Source organism: Ambystoma mexicanum, chromosome 5p, assembly GCF_040938575.1.
Source record: "Ambystoma mexicanum isolate Mex_15411 chromosome 5p, UKY_AmexF1_1, whole genome shotgun sequence".
Lineage (NCBI taxonomy): Eukaryota > Metazoa > Chordata > Amphibia > Caudata > Ambystomatidae > Ambystoma > Ambystoma mexicanum.
The window spans coordinates 860,014,696-860,038,817 of NC_090930.1; the positions used below are offsets into that span (position 1 = coordinate 860,014,696).

General features: G+C 49.6%; 1 protein-coding gene across 3 annotated transcripts in view; it reads left to right on the top strand.

Annotated features, from left to right (window-relative positions):
- CDK13 (cyclin dependent kinase 13) overlaps window positions 1-24,122 on the top strand; it is a 1,667,419-nt gene that overhangs the window by 1,237,614 nt on the left and 405,683 nt on the right. For all 3 annotated transcript variants that reach the window (XM_069613294.1, XM_069613292.1, XM_069613293.1), the window contains exon 14: window positions 11,360-11,565. In XM_069613294.1, coding sequence (XP_069469395.1) covers window positions 11,360-11,565 — 206 coding nt within the window. The remainder of the gene's footprint in view (window positions 1-11,359; window positions 11,566-24,122) is intronic.

Consider the following 24,122-nt stretch of genomic DNA (forward strand, 5'->3'; position numbering starts at 1 on the left):
CTTGCTCCCCTTCTTTCTTTATATTTTATTTAACCTCGCTTCGGTTCCTCGCCTCCACGGTGCATGTCGGCTGCAAGAGGATTCACGAGATGTGCTTCATGCGACCGCTCATTCCTAGCCTCGGCCCCTCATGCACTCTGTCTTGAGTGACTGGGGCATGACCACCGCTGGGACGCATGCGCGGCCTGCAGTGCTCTCGGTCACGGAGCATTGAAGAATCGGCTGTTGCGTTGGCAGGAGATTTTCCACACTTCTCCTCTGGCGCACCTTAAGGACTTTGCCTTCAGGACCTCTTGTCAAGACAAATTAGGCCCTCTGTTCATCATGGCTCCTCAGTGTGTCGACTCCTTCCCAGGGGTTCCCACAGGCAAGGGTTCCTTGGATTCAGGTTCTGGCGGGCCCGAGGCCTCTAAGACTACCAGCCCCACTCTGAGGGGCTATGGGCCCTACCGGGCTGTCCTCAGAAGGGCAATCGAGTTTGTTCTCTTCGGCCCAGGGATCCGGTGACTAGTGAAGACCGCTTCTCCGAGCACTTCTTACTCCTGTGTTCCCCTCAGATGACTGGGCTCCTGAAGGATTAAGTGAAGGTGATCCCTCGGGTGGTGCCTCCTCTGGGCCCTCTGCTTGTTCCTCCAGCACTGCCAGTGCCAGTCCCTCCTCCGGTCCAGGCCCTACCCGTTGTTCACACCCCTCTACCTCCTCCTGTACCACCAGCGTGTCTTCCCTCAAGTGCCTTTTGGGTCGGTCTTCGGCTCCGGACCTAGGATGGACCCTGCTCGCCCCTGTGTCCCAGGGTCTGGACTCCCCTTGGTCTGTAAAAAAAAAAAAGTGGGGGGGGTGGTGATGCAGCCACCCACGAACAATCCTCCATCTGTTAAGGCCTTTCATGACCGCCTTCAGGGCCTGGCAGAGTTCTTGGGGGTCCCTCTGCCCGAAGAGGCCCCCCCCATGAGTCAGGAGTGCTAGCAGAGGTCTTGGGCAAACGCACCACAAACTGGTCCGGCATCCCTCTTCAGAAGGTCCTGCAGGTGGTGAGAAAGGTCTGGGAGAACCCCAGGGCCAAAGCCGAGATGAACAAGAAGTTGTGCAACAGGTTCAGGCTGATAGACAGGGAGCTAATCCTCCTGGTCTCCCACCGCAGCAGCATGCTTCAGTGGTGGCTGCAGCCTCACTGTATTCTAAACCATTGTCTTCATCTTCCTCCACAGGAGCCACCGCCAGTTGTCTTTCTAAGGAGGTCTTTAAGTCTTTGGGCAAACTGTTATGCCATTTCAGGACTGCATCTGCTGCAATCCAACGCTGATGCCCTTTTAACCGTGGCTAATCAGAAGCTGTGGCGGGAGCTCGGGGAGTAGCCTCCTTCAAGGCGGGTCTGGCGGATGCCTGGGCCATTTGCGCAGGACCTTATGGAGTCTTGGGTCTCCCACATCGATGCAGCTAGCGGAGTGCAGTGTCTTGGTGTCGAGATGAGAAGGACGGCGTGGATGCATGCCACCAAGTTTTCATCTGATGTACAAGAGCGGATCCTCGATCTTCCCTTATAGGTTGTGGACCTCTTTCATTCGTCAACCGATGACAAGTTGACCAAAAAAAACTCCACTCAAACCGCCAAGTCCTTGGCCATCCTGACAAAGCCAGGCCAGTAATCCTGCCCTTGGCCTCAGATCAGCACGGAATTGAAACCCTGCACTTTGACCAGATTCAAGGGGTTCCAGGACCGTGGTACGCGGAGGCCTGACGGGTCGCCCAGCTATAATGGGAGGAAGCAGCAGAGAACTTTGCGCTGGTTTCTCCACCCCTCTTCTCTGCCTCTGACGCCAAGAAAGTGACGCCAGGGTCTTCAGTGGGGGGCCAACTGGCTCTGCTTCAGGACAGCAGAAAGCTTCTCTTCAAGAGTCCTTGGATCCTATCCAAAGTCTCCACATGATTCAGTTTTCCTCTACCATCCTCTCTTCCCCTTTGTCCGATTGGGTTCCTGTTTTTTTATTTTTATGAGAGGTCCTTTCTCTCTTGAAGATGCAGGCGGTGGAACCAGTTCCTCAATCAGACTGGGGGTCCGGTTTCTACTGCATGATTTTTGTGGTACCCTAGAACAACCAGGATGGCCTCAGGGTTTTTCTGGACCAGTCATTTCTTGATCTTTTTACTGCTAGAGCACTTCAAGACGATTACTCCCTCGCACGTAGCAGAGTCTGTGTGCAGGGGACTGGATGTGTTCCCTAGACCTAAAGGATGTGTACCTACATGTGCCCATCTACCAGCCACATTGGAAGTTCCTGTGGCTCACTATTTACCATTTCCAGTTCAAGGTGCTGCCTTTTGGCCTGAACTCGGCCCCTCACTTCTTCACAAGGTTGATGAACGAAGTGGCAGGTCTCCTTTGCTTTGGAGGGCCATCACCTATACACCTGTCTGGAAGACAGGCTGGTGAGAGCGGGGGGCGGAGGGTCATACACTCCTGCCAGAGATTAGCAGTTCTCCAGCATGGGGTCTGGCATGGATTCACATGCTCATGAATATTCCCTGTCGTCAGGCTGGGAATCCTCGGTAAAGAAAAAATCAGTATCAGTTTCGTTTCTGATCTGTCTTTCTTAGTAGTAACCAATCACTGATCTCTGGGTTATACTGCCCCCAGCCAATTACTGCCCTCTCCCTAAGCCCAGCCTCTGGCAGCCATCCTCAGATTTTTACCACACGCTCAAGTGTTGGGAGTCCTTGTGTTTTGCTCTCGAGTTTTTTACTGCGATTTCACGGTTTTCAGGAGAATTTCTCATTTTTTCTATTTAATTGAGCCTCAAGCTCCACCGTTTCTACTTCCGATAACGGGGGATCCGTTTTGGAATTCTTCTACGCCCCTCAAGGGTGAAGTTTTCGTCTAATTTACACTTCTTGGAGGATTCTGGAAGATCTGCGGCCTACCTCAACAGACATGGCCCAGGGCAAAGGGAGCTCGACGCCCGGATCCAAGCTGTTCAGGAACTGCCCTGGATGCGGATTATATAACGTTTTCAAGGAGGACGAGCATTTGCAATGTCTCTACTGCCTCCATGGGGACAAGACGCACGTGGAGAAAGACTGTGCGTTCTGCAAGAACCTTTCGGAAAGGACCAAACAAGATCGTCGTTCCCGCCTCGCCACCTGGCTGGAGAAGGGCACAGCAAGTGAGAAGGCGAAGAAGAAGTCTGGGCAGGCTTCTAAGTCCTTTGAGGGCGCCCCGGCGACGGGGGCCCAACAGAAGGCCAAGCACTGCGGCTCCGGGAGTGCTGAAAGTTCGGCTCGGTTGCCAAACAGGGCGCTACTTCCCTGGCACGTTTGACCACGAGCCAGCGCTCTGGTTCGGGGAAGAGGAAGTCCGAGAACCCGGGTAGGCCGCTGGAGCGGACCCGGTCGATCTCGAAGGGGGAGCGAGGCGTTGACCCTCCCCCCAAGGCAAAGGCCCAGGACGCACATAAGGTAGTGAGGGCCTTGATCCACCAGGCTAAGGCCTCTACCGAAGCGGTCTCTGCGACCCTGGCGGAGCCGGCTGAGACTACGCCAATGGAAACGGCCTCTGGGCCCATAGTATCCCTGCTGCAGCGGAGGGAATCCTCTTTCCAGCCCATCGCTAAAACCCCCGTGATGCCCCCGGCTGAAAAAGAGGGGGGGTGCTGGCCATTACAGACTCGGAATCAGCCTGTGAGGAGGAACTGGTGGAGACCGAGAGGGGCCTCAATGAAAGGTCCATAGGCCTCAATGAGAGGTTCATACACCTCAACGAGAGGTTCGAGAAGGTTCGATCCCAGGGGACGGTCCCTGCTGATGTGAACGAAGATAACGACGAGGACGACAAACAGGGCCCAGTGGAGCAGCCATCCCGTCCGTCGCAGCCATTGCCTGAGCCCCAGGATAGCTCGGCGGCTATTTTGTTGGCAATCAATCCTTATGTACCGAGAGAAGGACGAGATTACCACGGACCCCGACGGAGGATCCAGAACCAGGCCCGTCAGGAAACCCTCCGAACAAGCGGAGGAGAGTCCACCCCTCTCCGCCCTTCGTGCCTGCGAGGCCGGTGGACCCCTCATCCCCCTCGCCGGGAGAAGATACGACGACTGATACGGCGACGGACGATGACGGCAGCGATTACACAGCAGACATCCCGTCGTCACCCTCCTCGCGGGCGAACCCAGCCGACGAGGTTGGCTCTTTCCACGCCATGATAACCAGGGCATCTGAGCTCTTCCAGCTCTGCCTTGAAGAACAGAAAAAGGAGGGGTTTCTGTACCAACGACGAGAGGCTAAGAGGAAGACGGTCTTTGCAGTGCCTTTACTCGACATCTGTGACGAGGGGCTTGCTGTCCTCAAGAACCCTGCCACGACACCCGCCAAGAGGGAAGGGTACGAGAAGAAGTACCGAGTCCCCGATACCGCCCCCTTGTGCCTCATGGCCCAGCCCATGCCCGACTCGGTCGTCTCGGCAGCGGCTAAAAAGAAGGCAGCGGGCGTGGCGGCTTCAACTTCCACTTCCCTGCCGGACAGCGAGGGTAAGAAGTTGGACTCTATGGGACGACGAGTCATCTCGTCGGCGGCGACAACGATTAAGGCGGCCAATGCCTTAGCGATCGTGGCCCGCTACGACAGGGAGCTCTGGTTCAAGATAGCTCCCCTGCTAGATTTCCTGCCTGATGACAAAAGGGCGGAGGCCCTAGAAATTCTGCAGGTGGGAGAGGTGGCGTTGGATCACGCCATTACGGTGGCAACGGACATTGCCGATACCGGATTTTGCCTAATGAGCAACGGAGTTTGCCTCCGACGACAAGGATGGCTCAAGGCGACAGACGTTTGCCAAGGCGACAGACGTTGGCCAGGACGTCCAGACCAGAGTGTTGGACATGCCGTTCGACGGCAACAACCTCTTTGGTAAGGCGGTGGATGAGTCTCTACAGGCCATCAAGACCGACTCGGAGACGGCCCGGGCCCTTGGGGTGCTTCTGCAGCGACGGCCCTTTCGGAGCTCTGGAGGCAGACAGGGTGCCTCCAAAGGATCCAGCTGTGGCTCCTCCACCTACCGCCATGCGGCCCGCTCCCCTTCCCAGGAGGCTTACCTAGGTCGCGGCAAGCAAGGGGGTTCCTGCCGCTGTCGTTGCCAAGGAGGCCAAGGCGGCAAGGCCGCTTCCAAGCAAGACTGACCCGGCCGGGTGGTCGGGCGCCCACCGAAGCACCCCAGTGGGAGGCCGACTGACGAAGTTCGTCAGGGTATGGGAGTCCATCTCCACCGATCGTTGGGTGTTGGACACCCTGGCCAACGGGCACTCGCTGGAATTCCTAAAGAAGTGCCCTCGCATTCCTCCCGTGGCCAGGAAGGAGAATCACGTCCCTCAAGAGCTCGTCCCCAGGAGGCTCCGGAGTATACTCAAGGTACTTCCTCGTCAGAAAGAAGACAGGCGGTTGGCGCCCCATCCTAGACCTGCATCGGTTAAACAAATACATCAAGGCGCAGAAATTCAGGATGGTCACCCTCCAGCACGTACTGGGACAGCTGAAGGAAGGAGACTTCCCATCGTCGCTGGACCTGGAGGATGCTTACTTCCACATCCCCATTCTAAAAAAGCACAGGAAGTTCCTCAGGTTCATGGTTCAAGGACACCACTACCAATTCAGAGCCCTACCGTTCGGATTAAAGTCGGCACCCAGGGTTTTCACCAGTGGCAGCGCGGCTGCGCCTGCAGGGGATCCACGTCTACCCCTACCTGGACGACTGGCTAATCCGGGCAAGGTCAAGGGAACTCTCCATCGATCATACGGCGAGGACCGTCCGGTTGCTCATGCAGCTGGGGTTCTCCATCAACTACCCCAAATCCCACCTGGTTCCGTCGCAAGTAGCACTGTTTTTGGGGACGAAGCTCGATACAGTGGAGCAATTGGCCTCCCCTTCAGAGGCGAGGACCAAAACCATCCAGGGCAAGGTACGGCGACAGTTAGCCACGGACGTGGCCAGGGTGAGGTCCATCAAGTCCCTTCTCGGGATGATGTCCTCGTGCATCTACCTTGTACCCCTTTGCAGACTTCTGATGCGTCTGCTACAGGAGTTCCTCGACGCCCACTGGTTTCAGGCGGGTGGCTGCTTTGAGGACATTGAGGACAGGATCCCCCTCGACGAGGAGTTCCGTCGGGTGATCCTATGGTGGGGCACCCGGGCTCACCTCACGAGGGGCACGGACTTTCAAACCCCGGCGTTTCCGGAGACGGTGACTACGGACGCCTCTCTGGAGGGTTGGGGGGGGCCCACACCGGAGATCTCCACGCAAAAGGCCTTTGGCTCCCGGAGGAGAGGTCTCTTCACATCAACATCTTGGAGCTCCATGAAGTGTTCTGGGCGCTCAAGTCGTTCCTCCCGTCCCTCAAGGACAAAGTGGTGAGGATCTTCACCGACAACACCACCACAATGTTCTACATATGGAAGCAGGGAGGCACCAGATCCCCAGCCCTATCCAAGGAGGCCCAGGATCTGTGGCACTGGGCCGTCGCCCAGGGGATGTTTCTGGTTCCCTTCCACCTGGCAGGAATAAAAAACACCATCGCCGACTCACTCAGCAGGGAGCTGCGCTTGTGCCACGAGTGGGAACTCGGCCAGGATCAAGTGGATCGACTCTTCCAACGATGGGGCAAACCCCAGATCGACCTGTTCCCGACGGCGACGAACTCCAAGTGCCAGAGGTTCGCCAGCAGGTTCCCACAGCCGAGGAGCATGGGCAGTGCTTTCTCTTTCCCTGTTTCTATACGCGTTCCCTCCATTGCCGCTCCGCCTCATCAGCCAGCTCAAGAAGTCCAGGTGCAGGATGATCCTCGTCACACGGCGTGGCCGAGGCAGGTCTGGTTCCCGGACCTTCTGGACTTGTCAACGCACCGCCAGTCAGGCTGCCGGCGGATGCGGATCTTCTCTCCAGAGAAGGAGGCGCCATTCTACACCACGACCCACAGTCGCTGAACTTGCAGGCCTGGCTCCTGCAGCGCTAGAGTTTGGAGGGTACGATATCCCGGCTCATTGCAGAGAGGTTCTTGCAAAGGCCAGGGCGTCCTCAACTCTCAATTGTTACGGTCATAAATGGAAGAAGTTCTCTGTCTGGTGCCGTGCACAGATTAACCCTCTGCGGATTACAGCCCCTCAAGTGCTGCCATACTTACTGTCGCTGGCCAAAGCTGAACTGGCTCACGCCTCCATAAAAATACATCTGGCTGCCATCTCCCGGTATACCAGGACTACGGGACCGGCGTCCTTGTGGTCTCATCGCCTGGTAAAGGAATTTATGAAGGGACTATTCCGATCATTACCGCCGGTGAAGGCTCCAGCCCCGGTGTGGGAACTTAATGTGGTGCTGACCAGGCTCATGGGAGCCCCATTCGAGCCTATGCATTCAGCGCCCTTGAAGTTCCTTTCATGGTAGACGGCGTTCCTCGTGGCCATCACCTCTGCACGACGAGTGGGAGAGATTCATGCCCTATCTTGCAAGCCTCCATACTTGACTTTTCATGACACAAGGGTAGTGCTTAGGGCGCACCCCTCCTTCATGCCCAAGGTGCTGTCGGACTTCCACCTCAACGAGCCCTTGGTGTTACCAGTTTTCTTCCCGTCGCCTTCGACACCGGCCGAGAGGACTTTGCACTCGCTGGATGTAGCTAGAGCGCTGAAGTTCTACGTGGACCGCACAAAGAGTTTCCGGAAGACGTCACAGCTATTCGTGAACTTTGGGTCTGTGAATCAAGGGAAGGCTCTCTCGAAGACTTCCATTTCCAGATGGCTCTCCGGCTGCATCATGCATTGTCACCGGTTGGCAAACTGACCGCTGCCCGGCCGTCCGAGAGCCCATTCGACCAGAGCGATCGCTGCTACCAAGTCGTTCCTGTCTGGTTTGCCCCTGCTGGACATCTGCAGGGCTGCTACGTGGAGGTCGACGCACACCTTCACAAGATTCTATTGCGGCGATCGGGGCTCCAGGGAGGAGTCCAGGGTCGGCCAAGCAGTGCTGCGCAACCTGTTCGCTTAAGGTGAGCTTGGTGAGGAGGTAAGAGATGCTTAATGTTGAGTTGTTGTATTGCTTAATGTTGAGCCTGTTGCCACCTCCCGTGGTTGTGCATGTGTATACCGCTATGTATTCTTTCATTTATGAGCATGTCAATCCATGCCAGACCCCATGCTGGAGAAGGAACAAGTTACTTACCGGTAACTGTTGTTCTCCAGCATGGGTCTGGCATGGATTCACATGCGAACCCTCCCACCTACCCCTCTGCGGCTCTTCACTTGGTCATACTGCCACTTGGCGTGCTACCAAATCTGAGGATGGCTGCCAGAGGCGGGGCTTAGGGAGAGGGCAGTCATTGGCTGGGGGCAGTATGACCCAGAGATCATTGATTGGTTACTACTAATAGACAGATCAGAAACTATACTGATTTTTTCTTTACCGAGGATTCCCAGCCTGACGAATGGGAATATTCATGAGCATGTGAATCCATGCCAGACCCATGCTGGTGAACAGTTACAGGTAAGTAACTTGTTCTATATTCTACATCAGCTGGGGTTCTCCCTCAACCAGAGAAAGTTGCAGGTGTGACCCTCTCAGGATCTGGTCATCCAAGGGGAGCGTTGTGACACGGCCGTTCAGTGGGTGTTCCCCATGCCGCAGAGGCTCCTCTCCCTTCATGACGTGATAGGGCACTTTCTGACCAACTCAACCACCTCTGCATGGTGGTTCCAGCACCTTCTGGGGCTGACTGCCTCCTGCGTGCTCACAATGCACCATGCTCTCCTCAAAATGAGGTGCCTCCAGCTCCACCTGGTGGCCAATTGTGATCAGGAGACAGGGTCTGTCGGACAGGATCCCAATACCCCGCTCCTTCTGTACGATCTTTACTGGTGGCTGATGGACTGGAATGTCTCAGTTTGACCCCACCCTGGTGGTGACGGGCTCCTCTTTCAGGCTAGGGGACTACTCTGGAGGGCTAACGCGATTCATGGCGCATGGTCCAAGGCGGAAGCCCTCCTACATATCAATCTGCTTGAGCTCTGGGCAGTGGGCCTGGCCCTCAATGCATTTCTGCCCCTTATGAAGGACAGGTGTGTTCTAGTCAGGACTGACAATTCTACAATGTTTTACCTGAACAAGCTGGGTGGCACACGTTCTACCTTCCCTCCCACCTCCTGCCCCCTCCTTTGCATTGAGGCGGTATTGATCTGGGAATGGGCCCTGATGGTGGGGTTCTGGATTTCAACTGTCCACCTCCCGGGGGACAGCAATGCAGAAGCCGACCAGCTGAGCTGCTTAGAATTCAACACCTACGAGTGGGAGTTGCACACAGACTCCTTGTTGCCCCTGTTCCAGCGCTTGGGGCTCGCAAACCTGAACTTGTTTGCATCCCCTCTGAATTCCATGTGCCCCTAGTTTGCTTTGTCGGCAGGGCAGGGGGGTGGGAGGGTGGTCATTTTTGAGACGCCTTCCAGATCTGTTGTAATGGCTGCAGGTGTTATGCATTCCCGCTTCCCCCTCTGCTTCAGCTGTCCCTCCGAAAGTTCTGTGCCTTGGTGGGCTGCAGCATCATCCTGATTGCACCCCACACTGGCCTTCGAGAGCCTGGTTTTCACATCTGCTATAGTTGTGCTCCTGGGTCCTTTCCACCTTCCGGTCCCCAGCAGAGGGTTCCTGACACAGCATGGCGCGGTAGTGGAACAGCCGGACCCGGCCAGACTGGCGGCTTTGGCGGCCTGGTTCCTGACCAGCTAAGGCTTCAGCATGAGCAATTTTCAGATGACGATTGGGACATCATTCAACAGGCCAGGAGGCCCTCTACTTTGGCCCAGTATCAGAGTAAATGGACTAGGTTCTGCATTGTGCTTGTGGCAATGGTCTGCATCCTGTCACCTGTCCTCTGGATGTCGTACTGGCTTTTTCCGCACACCTGGGCCATTCGGCACTTATCTGGCGCCCATCGGGGCATACAAGAATTCCCCTGAGAATGTGTTTTCGGTGGCCAACTTGGTGGTTAAGGGCCCTCCTCATGGGGTTGTCTAGGCTTATTCCACTGGTGCATAGGCTGCATCCGGGTTTGGGACCTCAATGTGGTTCTGGCAGCTTTGCAGTGCAAATCCTTCGAGCCGATGGCCTCTGTGGACCTTCGGCTGGTAACACTGAAGACTGTGATACTGGTAGCTCTCGCCTCTGCACGCAGGATCAGTGAGCTGCTGGCGTTGTCTTTGTGTGAGCCCTTCACCACGTTTCACAGCGACCAGGTCATCTTGCTCACTCAGCCAAATTTCTTGACCAAGGTGGTCTCTCGTTTTCATCTGAATCAAGAGATCTGCCTGCCCATGTTTTTCCCGAACCCGCAATCTGAGGTAGAGAAGGGCCTTCATTCCTTGGACCTCAACAGGTTCCTCCAATTTTAACACTCTTGGAAGAAATCCTTCAGGAATTCTGAGGCATTGTCACTTTTGGGGGTTCCTCCCCTGGCTCTCAGGTTTCCAAGACTTCCATCGCCCGTTGGATGGTTCAGGCCATTTCAGGGGCCTACACCGCCATGGGCAAATCAGCCCCTCAGGGGATCCATACCCAATCAGTCAGAGCTAAAACCACAGCCCTTGTGTTTTAGAGACATCCTTCTTGGGATGACATCAACAAGGCAGCTATTTGGGCCACTCAGTCGGCCTTCTGTAAACACTATTCCCTGGATACCAGCTCCAGGCGCGATGCAGAGTTGGTTCTGAAGAACGTTTTAGCTTCGTCCTAGATATGAGGCAGGTTGTCCTGGCTTGACCCTATGGTCTAGTATGATGTAATCCCCACAAGGATGGAGGAAAGGGGACAGGACGTATGAGTAATGAGTTACTCTCCATAGTGACTAGAGTACTCGTAGTCCCCTTGTCTCCATACATCCAACCCACCTTCCCTCGCTTGTATGCCAGGGGCTAAAATGTAATGAGTGTAGTCGGGTATCTAAGCATCCGATGTGGTAAAAGGGGACTGAGTTGAGGCACCGGAGGACGGAGTGTTCCCATGCCTGAGGCTGCTTCCCCCACATCCCGTTTCTACCTATGCACTGTTCTAAATTTAAAGGGAAGGCTCAATTTTTCGCTGCCATGTTTGGCGACGTCCACGAGGATGAAGGAAAGGGGACTATGGATTGAGTACTCTAGTCACTACGGTGAATAACTTCAGTTTTCCTTTGTCTGATGTATTCACGTTGACATTTACTCATCTTGGTGTGGGGTGGTGGCAACTAATTTAGTTAAAACCTGCTTTGTGAAGGGGTTAGTGGGAAGGGGCTGATGCCAAACATAATGCCCCAATGTCATTAATCTATTGAGATGAAAACATTTGTTCTGCTTTTTCAGCCTTCCCCTGTGGCAGGATTGTCATGAACTATGGAGTAAAAAGCGGCGACGACAGAAACAAATGGGTGTGAGTGATGATATTATGCCTGCAAAAGTTCCAAGAAAGGACTTTGTACTAGGCATGGATGATAGCAGAAACAACACCCCCCAAGGAGTGCAGACCACTTCACAACATAAATCGCATGTTAATTCCAACTTTGGACTAGGTTAGTATGCTCTCTTTCCATCGTAAGATTCCAAAATGTTAAACCACAATTCTGGACTACTAAATATTTTTTTTATTTAAATATACATGGATACTGCTTGCTGACATGTCTAAAAATATTATGGATGTGCTAAACTATTAAAATCTATAAATTATATATGGCTCATCTAACTAGCGAAAGGTGAGCAGGTTTATTTTGTTTGGGTCATGACAAATTTACATTCAAATGTTTCGTGAAAACGTTGAAACCTTTCAAGAAATTGGCAGATATAGAATACTTGCTAATATGGGACCACTTGCTGTTTTTAAACAATTGGTTTCATGCTTCCTCATTTAATAATTTCCCAAAAGCAGCACATATGTTGATCGCTTTGCCCAGTGCCATTTGTCAAATCCTATATATATATATGTGTGTGTGTGTATATATATATATATATATATATCTCTGAGGCTTGTGGAATCTGCTTAGATCACATGCTGTGCATAGGCCGACATCTAGTGGAAGCTGCGGAGTATTACAGTTTGTTTTTCGAAACTCGAAAATGGGCGTCGACACAGGGCGTGCCAGTACTACTATCCCTAGTGTGACGTCCACTGTACCCAAGATCCCTCACGCGTCTAGGATTCTCAGATTGTTTTTTTCCGCCATACTGGTCGGAGGCATTTTGCGGAGTCCCCTGGCCTTAGCCATACTTTTGCTAAAAATTTGAAATAATAATCTATTGACATCCTTCCCCACTTCGACACTCGACGCCGGCTGGAGAAGAAATCGACCGTCGGCTGCTGCACGACGGATTTGGGCCTCGGAAAATTTCCCAAAAGCAGCACATATGTTGATCGCTTTGCCCAGTGCCATTTGTCAAATCCTATATATATATATATGTGTGTGTGTGTGTGTATATATATATATATATCTCTGAGGCTTGTGGAATCTGCTTAGATCACATGCTGTGCATAGGCCGACATCTAGTGGAAGCTGCGGAGTATTACAGTTTGTTTTTCGAAACTCGAAAATGGGCGTCGAGGCCTCTGGCCTCGGCCCGGGCCTTGGAAGGCCTCTGGTCTCGGCCCTGCAAGTAGGGAGAGTGGGGGGGTTGTACATACTCTACACTCATGGTATATAGGTACACCTTATACATTTCCTACACTTAACAGCCCGCTGCCTCAAGGTGCGTATGTGGGTACCCCTTTTCAATTCTGCCCCAAGTGCAATCGCAAATACCCTTGGGTCGACAGGCACGCCACGTGCAATCTCTGCTTGCCGAGGGACCACCCCGAAACGAACTGCAGAGCGTGTAGTAGGTTTAAACCTAAGACACTTAAGGACCGTTCGACGAAGCGTTGGGCCCACCACGCCAGGCAGGCGGCCATGGCAGCGGAGGGCGACGGCAGCAACGCCGTACTTTCGGATGGCGAGGGCATTACGGCGTCGAAAGACAGCCGAGCGCAGGTCCGCGACCTCGGAAGGTCGTCCGGCAGGGCGGCTATGGGGAAGACCCCCGGCGACACAAGCGCTTCACATACTACACACACTAAACACACTAAGTCCAACCGAGACTTGACGTGTCCTCTGGGCGCTCTCGATCAAGATCGCCGCATGACTCCAGGCAATCATCCACTCTTGCCAAGAGTGCCTCGCTCCCTAGGCTAACAGAAGTTCGATCGTCGGAAGACTAAGACGACTTCCACCCCCAGGCCGCGCTCCAGGAGTCGGAGCCTGCAGTGAAAATCAGCGAGGCCCCGCGCTCGAAGGACAGGGACCCCATCCCCTATCCTCGTCGCCAGGCGTCGAAAACCTCCAGAGCCACTAAAGGACAGGGAAAACATTTTTCCACTCACGGGGAGGGGGGAAAACAGCAGAGGAAACAGCCTTTGCACTCTTCCACACCTGTGAAACACACCACTCCCCCTAAACAGACAGACAAAACCAGGTCTGCTGATATGTCTAAAACCAGCAAATCTACTCAAGATAAATCCCATTGACTTGCTGAGAGAGTCATTCCCAGTTCCAAAAAATGGTCGAGTGAAGACATAGATAGGGTCATGTCAAGAATGTCGTCTTTGGCTGATTTTTAGGATACAAATCCAGAACATTTCCTCTCGTATGATCCACAAGGGGCGACACCCTCAGGCTCTAATGATCCTATCCCCCCGAGTAAAAAGCCCCAGTTTGAAACTCCGATGAGGTCAGACCCCTTCGAGGTACAACCATACTCAAGACCATACTCACTGTATCAAGGAGAGGCTTCCTTTGGTGAGGACCAAGAATTTGGTATGGTAGAAGAGCAAACTGGGACGAGCTACTATGGGGATGATGAGGACCAGGAAGAGGAAGACCCGGAAACATACAGAGTAGATTCCCCGGTAGAGAACGAAGCCCCGGTTACCGACTCCCCGGTCGATAACCAACCCCTCCTAAACGAGGTTCTCGCACGCGCAGCAGAACATTTCCACATTAACACCGACGGTGTCCAGGAGGAGAGGGACTTTGAAGAAGAGTTAGTGGGAGAAAGGAGGCCTGTTGCCCAGACCATCCCTATCCTTAAGTCCATTCAACGGAGAATAGATCCGTCCCTGGTGAACCCGAACCTCACCAGAGCAGTCAATCCCAGGGTTGAAAAACTTTTCAGGGCGGCCCAATCTGACCCTCTCTATATAAGAGGACATCTGAAGCCAGACTCCCTAGTTGTCACTAACACTCGTAAGAGGGCTGGAACACCCTTGTCATTGTCCGAAGCTCCTCCCGACAAGGAGAGCAAAAAACTATACGGTTTCGGCAGGAAAGTAGCCTCAACGTCCGCCTATCAAGCAAGGATTGCAAACTCCACCACCCTGTTGGCCAGCTACAACTGCCATCAGTGGGAAGAAGTCGCGGCACTCATAGTCTCTGCTCCTGAACCTTTAAAGGGCCAGTTAGCTCGGATTTCCGCAGAGGGTAGAGCCGTGTCTGGTTGCCTTTTGAAAGCAACCATCGATGCCGTGGACAACGCAGGCAGATTGATAGCAGAAGGCACTGTTATCAAAAGACATGCGTGGTTACGGCAGTCTGGTTTTAAGGCAGAAACCCAGGCAGCATTGTTGGACAAACCGGTGGAAACCGATCTGTTTGGTAAGGCGGTCGAAGACGCACTGAAGAATGCCAAGGACGAATACGAAACACTCAAGTCCCTTGGCCAGTTAACCAATAAACCCCCTAACCAGAGAGGGAATAGTAATTTTCGTCGCCCACGTGGCCAAAATTCCCAGAGAGGATCAAACTATTCCCAGGGGCAGGGTACACAGTGGAACAACAACCGCCAGCAGTCTACCCAAAGTTATGGCAGGGGTAATAGGAGAGGTTGTGGTAAAGGCAGAGGCAGCCCCAGCAAGGGAGGCGGCACGCCTCCACCTAAGCATTGACGCTCAGTTCAGGGTCCCTTCTCACGCAACCCCAGTAGGGGGACGCATTTCCAACTTCACCCAGGCTTGGGAAGGGATCACATCAAACAGATGGGTGCTGTCAACAGTATCCTCAGAAGATTGTATAGAACTACTGCAGTGTCCCCGGAACCATCCTCCACAACAAAGAGTACACTCTTTAGAACATCGGAAGATTCTCCTCGAGGAGATCGCCATTCTTCTAGACAAGGACGCGATAGAACTCGTCCCGGGACACCAGGTAAACAAGGGTATTTATTCAACTTACTTCCTTGTGCCAAAGAAAGATTTGACAATGCGCCCAGTAGTGGATTTACGGCCTGCCAACAAGTATGTCAAGCCCCAAAAGTTTCGTATGACCACGCTACAAGAGGTAATCCCCCTCCTAAAAAAGGGGGATTACATGGCAACCTTGGATATGAAAGATGCTTATTTTCATATTTCCATGTTCCCAGCGCACAGAAAGTACTTGCGCTTCAAGGTGGACAGTCGACACTACCAATTCAAGGTACTGCCCTTCGGGATAGCTTCGGCACCAAGGTTATTCACCAAGGTACTGGCGGTGACGGCTGCACACCTACGCAGGGAGGCAATCCCGGTGTACCCTTATCTGAACGACTGGCTCATAACGGGGGAAACCCCAGGAATTTGCAGGACAAACATTCAAAGGACTATCGACCTCCTCCACGAGTTAGGCTTCTCAATCAACGAGAAAGTCAAGCCTGGTGCCAAGCACCTCCAAACAGTTCCTAGGAGCTATCCTAGATACTCAAGAGGGGTTGACCTTTCCTTCAGAAGAAAGAATTCGGAATATACTACTGCAAATTCCGCATTATCAGTCCGGTCAACAAATAACGGTACGCAAAGCAATGCGTTTACTGGGCATGATGGCGTCATGTATTTACCTGGTCCCCCACGCGCGCCTGCGCATGCGTCCCATGCAGGAATGGTTGGCGAAACAGTGGTCTCAGGCAAGTGGTCAGTGGGACGATCTAGTGGTCGTTTCGCCAACACTGGTACAAAGCCTTCACTGTTGGACAAGAGAGAATCTCGCACAGGGGAAACCCTTTTATGATCCCGAAGTACAGGCAGTAGTCACTACAGATGCATGTCTGACGGGGTGGGGAGCTCACCATCTCCACCACACAGCTCAGGGTCTCTGGTCTCACTCAGTGGCCGAGAACCACATCAACCTGCTAGAGCTTCTGGCAGTATTCAGAGCGCTTCAGGCGTTCGAGCACCACCTACTAAACCTGTCAGTGCAAATCCGGACGGACAGCACAACAGCCATGTTCTACCTGAACAAGCAAGGAGGGACTCGCTCGCCAAATCTGTCCAAGCTTGCCCAGAAAATCTGGATATGGGCACTCAGACGGAACATCTTCCTGTCATCACAACATGTTCCAGGGGAGCTCAATTCCCTTGCGGATGCTCTGAGCAGAGACTCCCTCCCAGAGGAACACGAATGGGTTCTACACAGAGAGGTCGTAGAAGACCTCTTCTCTCAGTGGGGTTTCCCCACTATAGACTTATTCGCCACAAGCGAAAACAGACAATGCCCAGGATTTGCATCCAGGTTCCCCCAACCAGACTCCCAGGGGAACGCCCTGTGGATGAACTGGTCAGGGATGTTTGCGTACCCTTTTCCACCAACTCCTCATCAGGAAAGTGGTGAACAAGATGAACAGAGAGTCGATGGCGCTCGTCCTAGTTGCTCCCATGTGGGCAAGACAACCGTGGTTCCCACACCTACGCAGGATTGCGGTGTGCGAGCCCATCAAACTTCCAGCCTGGTACAACCTACTGTCCCAGCACCAAGGTCAAACAGTGCACCAGCAACCCAACTCAATGAACCTGGCAGCATGGCTCCTGAGGTCCTAGAGTTTGGACATCTCAATTTGCCACAGAGGTGTATGGACATCCTAAAGGAATCTAGGAAACCAAACACAAGGCACTGTTACTTTGACAAGTGGAAGAGGTTTGTTATCTGGTGCCAGAGTAGACAAATCAACCCGGTTGATTGCACTCCTTCCACTATTGTTACATACATGCTCCACCTGCTAGATGCAGGATTGGTTTTTAACTCACTGAAAGTACACCTGGCAGCCCTGTCGGCTTACACCACTTCCCATAGCAAAGTTTTGTGGTGGAAAGTACCAGTAGTTAAAGCCTTCATGGAAGGAGTAAAGAGACTTCGCCCTCCTATTTCAAACCCACCACCAGGGTGGGACCTTAATGTGGTGCTAGCCAAGCTCATGGGCTCCCCTTTCGAACCCATGCATAAAAGCAGTCTCAAACACCTGACTTATAAAACGGCCTTCTTAGTAGCTATTACTTCTATAAGAAGGGTCAGTGAAATTCAGGCTCTGTCAGTGCAGGATCCCTTCTTTACTGTCCATAAAGACAAACTGGTTTTACGCACACATCCTAGGTTCTCACCTAAATTTATATCAAAATTCCATGTAAACCAGTCCATCGAGCTTCCGGCTTTCTTCCAGGACCCGCAAAGCTCGGCTGAGGTGAAACTACACACCCTAGATGTGCGTAGGGCGGTCCTCTACTATGTAAATAAAACCAGACCGCTAAGAAAAACAGATCAACTGTTTGTCTCCGTAGCTACAGGCAGACAGGGGGATCGCGTCTCTAAAGGTGCCATCTCGAAGTGGATTATTAACTGTATGCAGCTGTGTTACTCACTCTCTGAAAGAACTCTGGCTTTCACGCCTTGAGCCCACTCTACTAGAGGCATTGGGGCCACTCTGGCTTTCATTGCAAATGTACCCCTTGACACCATTTGCAAAGCAGCTACTTGGAGCTCTATTCACACTTTTACTCAGCATTACTGCATTGACACCCATTCCAAGGCAGATACACGAGTGGGACAAGCGGTTCTAAGACACTTATTCACTCATGACCCTTCTCACATCCCACCTCCTTCAGGTACTGCTCGCTAATCTATGCACAGCATGTGATCTAAGCAGATTCCACAAGCCTCAGAAGGGATACATTACTCACCGTAATCGTATTTCTGATGCTTGTATCTGCTTAGATTCACATGCGACCCACCCTTCCTCCCCTCTGAGAGAAGGCGCATGGTTGCTTGTAGTCTTACCTTTCTGTCTATCTGCTTGGATTATCTGTACTCGCGCTAATCCTCATGCTACCTCATGTCAGAAAAAATACAATCTGAGGATCCTAGACGCGTGAGGGATCTTGGGTACAGTGGACGTCGCACTAGGAATAATATTACTGGCACGCCCTGTGTCGACTCCCATTTTCGAGTTCGAAAAACAAACTGTAATACTCTGCAGCTTCCACTAGATGTCGACCTATGCACAGCATGTGAATCTAAGCAGATACAAGCATCAGAAATACGATTACGGTGAGTAATGTATCCTATATATATATGTATATATGTATCTATGTATCTATGTATATATGTATGTATATAGTAGTGGCCGTGTAGTTTGGTTAAGTTGCTGTTTCCATTGGAAGAGCACTTTTGGGGTGGCTTATAACTCTGATCCCCCTGGACGAATCCTCGCCAAACTTTGCAAAAAAAGTATATGGGCCACTCTGAATTCTTTTGCAAAGTTTGGTGATGTTTGGTCCAGGGCGGGAAAAATTATAGTGGGGGGGTGTCCCAAAATGTCTTTTTTCCCCATGGACTGAATAGGGGAAAAACTTTGCGCACGCCTACAGGCCAAACCACTGGACGGATTTTCACCAAATTTGCGGCAGGGGCGTGGTCCCAAAAGCGTGCTTTTAATTTGGTGACAATCCGTCCAGTAGTTTCCTTTAAAACGACCAAAAAGAATGTCTAAAAAATTAGTGATATCTATGTCCGCTCCGCGGTCACACTTCCCTGTTCAATCCGTGGACAAGATACCGATTGGCCAAGGGGCTGGCGTCATGACCGCGAACACGCAACGTCTCTGCCGATTGGCTGCAGTGAGCCGTGTTCTGCATCAGATTATTTGGATGCGCCGAACATCTTGGATCTGCTGACAGCGCAGCGGCAAAATGCTATTTCGGAAAATGTTTTGGTGTGTTGGAGTGCTTGGGGAGGTTCCGAGAGTAAGAGATGGGTAAAAAAACGGTATTTGTACAGGCGGTAGGTGTTAATGATGTATTCCCTATGCCCGCCTTGTTCAGGATGTTTGTAAGTACAGAAAATGAGGGGTCTCATAAAGATAGTACTTCAGTCCGTGCTGTGCGCAGGCAACTTGAAACTGTTCTGAGGACACGTGTGGTGTTAGCGAACATTGAAATTGAGTACATGCAGTAGTTACATTTTTTTTTCTATGGGTGTGCTATTGATTTATACGCTGCCATGGGTGTGACATACTGCAGTGATTGTGGCCAGGGCCTAGAGTCTCAGGTGCATGGCCGTTGGCCATGCACCCAAGAACAAAATTATAAGCTCTGAAGTTATAAGACAACATGGGTTTTATATAGTGCGGTGGTTGTGGGTAGGACATAGACTTTTGGGTGCATGGCTGCAGGCTGTAGGCCATACACCCAAGAGTGTAGACCCTGCCCACAACCACTGCAGCATATCACATTCATACATCACACCCATACAATCGATTATGTATCTGGTAGGTGTGGGCAGGGCCTAGAGTCCTGGGTACAAATTGAGTATATTCTACAGTTATAATGTTTCATTCTATGGGTGTGATAATGATTTATAAGCGACCATGGGTGTAATATGCTGCGGTGGTTGTGGCCAGGGCCTAGAGACTTGGGTGCATGGCCGTAGGCCATAGGCCATAAGCCATACTTCCAAGACTCTAGGCCCTGGCCACAACCACCACAGCATGTCACAGCAATGGATACACCTGTAGTATTGCTTATCGATCAGATGGTTGTGGGGAGTGTCTAGAGTCTTTGGTACATGGCCAAAGGCCATGCACCCAAGACCACATTTATATGTAGTGTAGTTACAAGCCACAATGGGTGTGATATGCTGTGGTCGTTGTGGCCAGGACGTAGAGTCTTGGGTGCATGGCAATGCACCCAAGAACAAAGTTATAAGCACTGGAGTTATAAGCCACTATGGGTTTTATATACTGCACACCCATACATTCAAAAATCTATGGCCTTACACCCAAGACTCTAGCCACAACTACTGCAGCATATTACAGCTATAGGTACACCCGTAGTATCAAACATCATTAAGGTGGTTGTGGGGAGGGCCTAGTGTCTTGGCTGCATGGCCGAAGGCCATGCACCCAAACCCAACTTTATACATAGTAAAGTTAGAAGTCACAATGGGTGCGATATGCTGTGGTGGTTCTGGCCAGGACCGAGAGTCTTGGGTGCATGGCCAAAGGCCATGCACCCAAGACTGAAGTCATAAGTAGTGAGGTTATAAGTGGGCATGGGTGTGCTGTGGTGCGGTGGTTGTGTGCATGACCTAGAGTCTTAGGTGCATGGCTGCAGACCATGCACCCAAGAGTAAACTTAGAAGTAGTGAAATTACAAGCACCATGGTTTTGATATGCTGCGATGGTTGTGGGTAGGACCTATAGTCTTAGTTGCTTGGCCGCAGGGTGTAGGTGGTAGGTTATACATCCAAGTCGCTACAGCCACTGCACCATATTACTGCCATAGATTAGACGTGTAGATTTGAATATGTATGACATGAGTGCAATTATACTTACTGTTTACTTTGTTGAGAATCCATATATTTCTTACATGACTTTAGTACTTGGCGGAAATATCCTTTTTTAATTTCTGTGATAAAAGAGCATGTTAGTGTTTGAATTTTATGAAGACTTATTACATTGTACAATAGACATTTTAGTTTTTTTTACCCTCATATTTAGTTTACAAACCAGTGTACTATGCATTTTGCTCAGTTTCTGCGTTTGTTTTCTTTGAGTGTTTCCTTGTTTCTGATTAATGTTATGTCTGTTGGCTTGTTGCAGATTTTTAAAAACAGTTGTATAACTGTTGGCGTATTCTAACTGTTTATAGTCTTTTACCTGAATTTTTTGGTAATGTTTAAGTACACATTAGTACATTTCGGCTTTAAGAAGATTAAATACACATTTGTAAGATTGGCTGGCAATCTCTGCTTTAGAGTAATGGTGCTTTCATTACATTCAAACCATCCACATTTCTTTTTAATGTATGCAATGTAGTGACCTGCATTGGTTGTAGCTCCTGCGTGGTAGATTATACCTATTGTTGGAAAGGTTTTCTTTCCAAGTGACACTTGGCCGTTTGTGAATCCAGTCAGCTTGCAGTTGTTTTTGGTACCATCTGCATTATAACGTAGAAGCAATACGTATTATGTAGTTACTATGTGTTTGTATCAGTAAGGTAGAGCGATTATCTGAATCATAATCTGCCATGGTTTGCATTATGTACAAGTTGCTGAAATGGAATAGATTCACAATTAGGTATGGATACATACACTAATCGCTCATTTGGGATTTGGTCCTGTATCACATTGTTACAGAGAGTGCATGTATGTTTCCACATGAATGAAATCTGGAATATAGGTATGTTTTTGTTTTCCAGTACTTGTAGTAAGTACATTAGAAATTCTTGTGGATCTTCCTGTGAGTTTATAGTGAATCTCACCATTCCAAAACAGTAGTCCAATTTTTGTCTTATTCCGTGAACACTGTACGTGTTGTCAGGATTGTTTGTTGCGTTTCTATGAAGGACTAACATTTGCAAACACAATTGGTCTGTACTGTCAGTAAATATTGTTAACAATTGGTGGCAATTGAAATAGAATATTCATTGCTACATTTGCATAGCAACTTAGACCAGTTTCATTTGAAAATCTGAATGGACCAGCTAGTTCTGTCTCTGACTGCTTTTTTCAGAGTTTGTTCCTTTGAAGAAGTACCTGATTTACTTTACCTAATAGGTTCTTCTTTGCTTTTGGTAATTGATGACGTTTTAGCTTCTTTTGTTTTCTTTGGAGGATTTGCTGTCAGATTCTGTTGCATTTCTGTTTGAATTGGTTTTCTTTTACCATGTTTTACTTTTCCTGAAACAGGATATGGTTTCAGATGTGGGGGTGTACAGTGAACACAGTCTATTATATTCTAAAATGCCAGGAATATCAGCGTTCAGTTTACTTGCATCAAAGTTGATTAGAAATAGACTGTCAAGTGTACGTAAGCGTGATAGTGCTATGTAGCTGTCAGGTCCATTACTTGGATCTTCTTGCAGGAGTGATGCTGGCCCACCAGACCCCCTTGATATGCCTGCTCAATAGTTCATACACTATAAAACTACCCAACAGGCAAACCCAAGGGGAAAGGGGAATGGAGGAGAAAATAACAACTGCAGATCTTCACTGTTTCTGAAGACACGACACTGGTTCCCAGAATATTAGGCTCAGTAGATGGTTAACTCTTTGGAACTGGATTGTGGAAGTTTCATCAATAACGTGTGTCTGTGAAATCTAAGCACAAAAAATATACAGATTAAATAAACTCTTTTCTGTATGTAGACTTCTGTTATTTATAATATTAACAAACTATTATCATGTACCTGCTGCCTATGCTAGATTGCTGATGGGCATTTATAGTTTGGCTTTTGTATTGTTAGATGCTCTGATTTCTTATTATTGAATTTACAATGAAAATCAATTTTCAATATTCTTGAAACGTTTTGGATATTCTTTGAATTTATGTTGTAGGAACTCAGAAACTTGCTTTGCTTGAAGAAATAATGTTTTGCTATAGTTCTCTAGTCTCTGTTAAATAAACTCTTCTGAATAATTCTTCTATCGGCTTTTATTTTCTTGTATCTGCATATGTAAATATATCATTCAAAACTGTATTGTAGACTTTGGATGCTCCAAGGAGGTTAGATGGCTTGATGCACAAAAAACAAAAAGTTCAGCTGCTTAGAAGACCGCGACGTACGCGCATTCAGAACGAAGTAGAAAAATAATGACACGAAGCGAAAATAAACCGCGCGCTAAAACGGTCACTGTAACTCGTAGCAACACGCAGTAACCGCTCCACAAAAAGTAAATGAATTCACGGAGAAAAAGCCGGAACTCAACACGACGCCACGCGAAACGCTACTAGACAACACTAGTACGTTAAACCAGGAAGTAAAACTTTAAAGTGGCACATACGAGCATACTCTAACAGATTCCTGACTAGGATTGTATTCAACAGTAAATGAAATAAAGAGACGCGTGTTATAAGTATTATACCTTACAATACTAATTAAAAATAACACGCGTACGTTAAGTGAAAATATAAAGCTATATTAAAACCAAAATGTCACAATAAATATCCTAACCCTATGCTGTAAAACATATACACTAAATTTTCATAAACGTCGACGCAGCCGCGAGAGGAAAAAATAAACGTGCTTTTGCTTCCCACACACGCAGCCACGAGAGGAAAAAATAAACGTACATCAGAATTTTCTTTCATAGAATATGCGCGCAGTAGAGTTCAAATAAATGTTCTCAAAAATCAAATGCAGCTAAGTACAGTTTCTTAGAGTTTTAAAATAAACTTCTTCCTGAGACAATTTGAAGATAGAAACATTTCACTGTAGATAACTTAGCTTGCTTCATCTGTAGTTGGTCTTGAAATTTCAACAAGGATATCTTCATAAACGAAACTTCTGTAGAAATGTATCTCACTGTAAATTCTAACTCAAAAAGGATTTTTATAATAACTTATCCTAAATATCTTAAGAGCTAAATAAACTACAACCTTCCGCTAAAGAAACTGGAATGAAAGGCAGTTTAGAATGTTGTGAAATGTTCCAAACTACCTCATAATATTTTTCTACCAATCACTGGTGTTGCACTGAACCTCCATCTTGGTTTGGGGAATTAGGCACTTCCTGTATATAGTTGTCATTAAGGAAACTTATCACAATATTGACACATTAAAATACTAAACCCAAAATCAAACATCACTCAACCAATGCTCCTACTAATAATGTAATAATGAAGATTAAAAATAAATGTTTACTTAATTCTTTTGAATGCAGATTTTCTACAGTAATTTCTCATTGAGAATCTAGAAATGTGCCATGAAATCCTGACAGTAGCTCATACCTTCTTTAAAGACTGTTTCCTATATCTATCAATGCTTTGTCTAGGGTAAGACCTTGAGATTTATGAATGGTGACTGCATA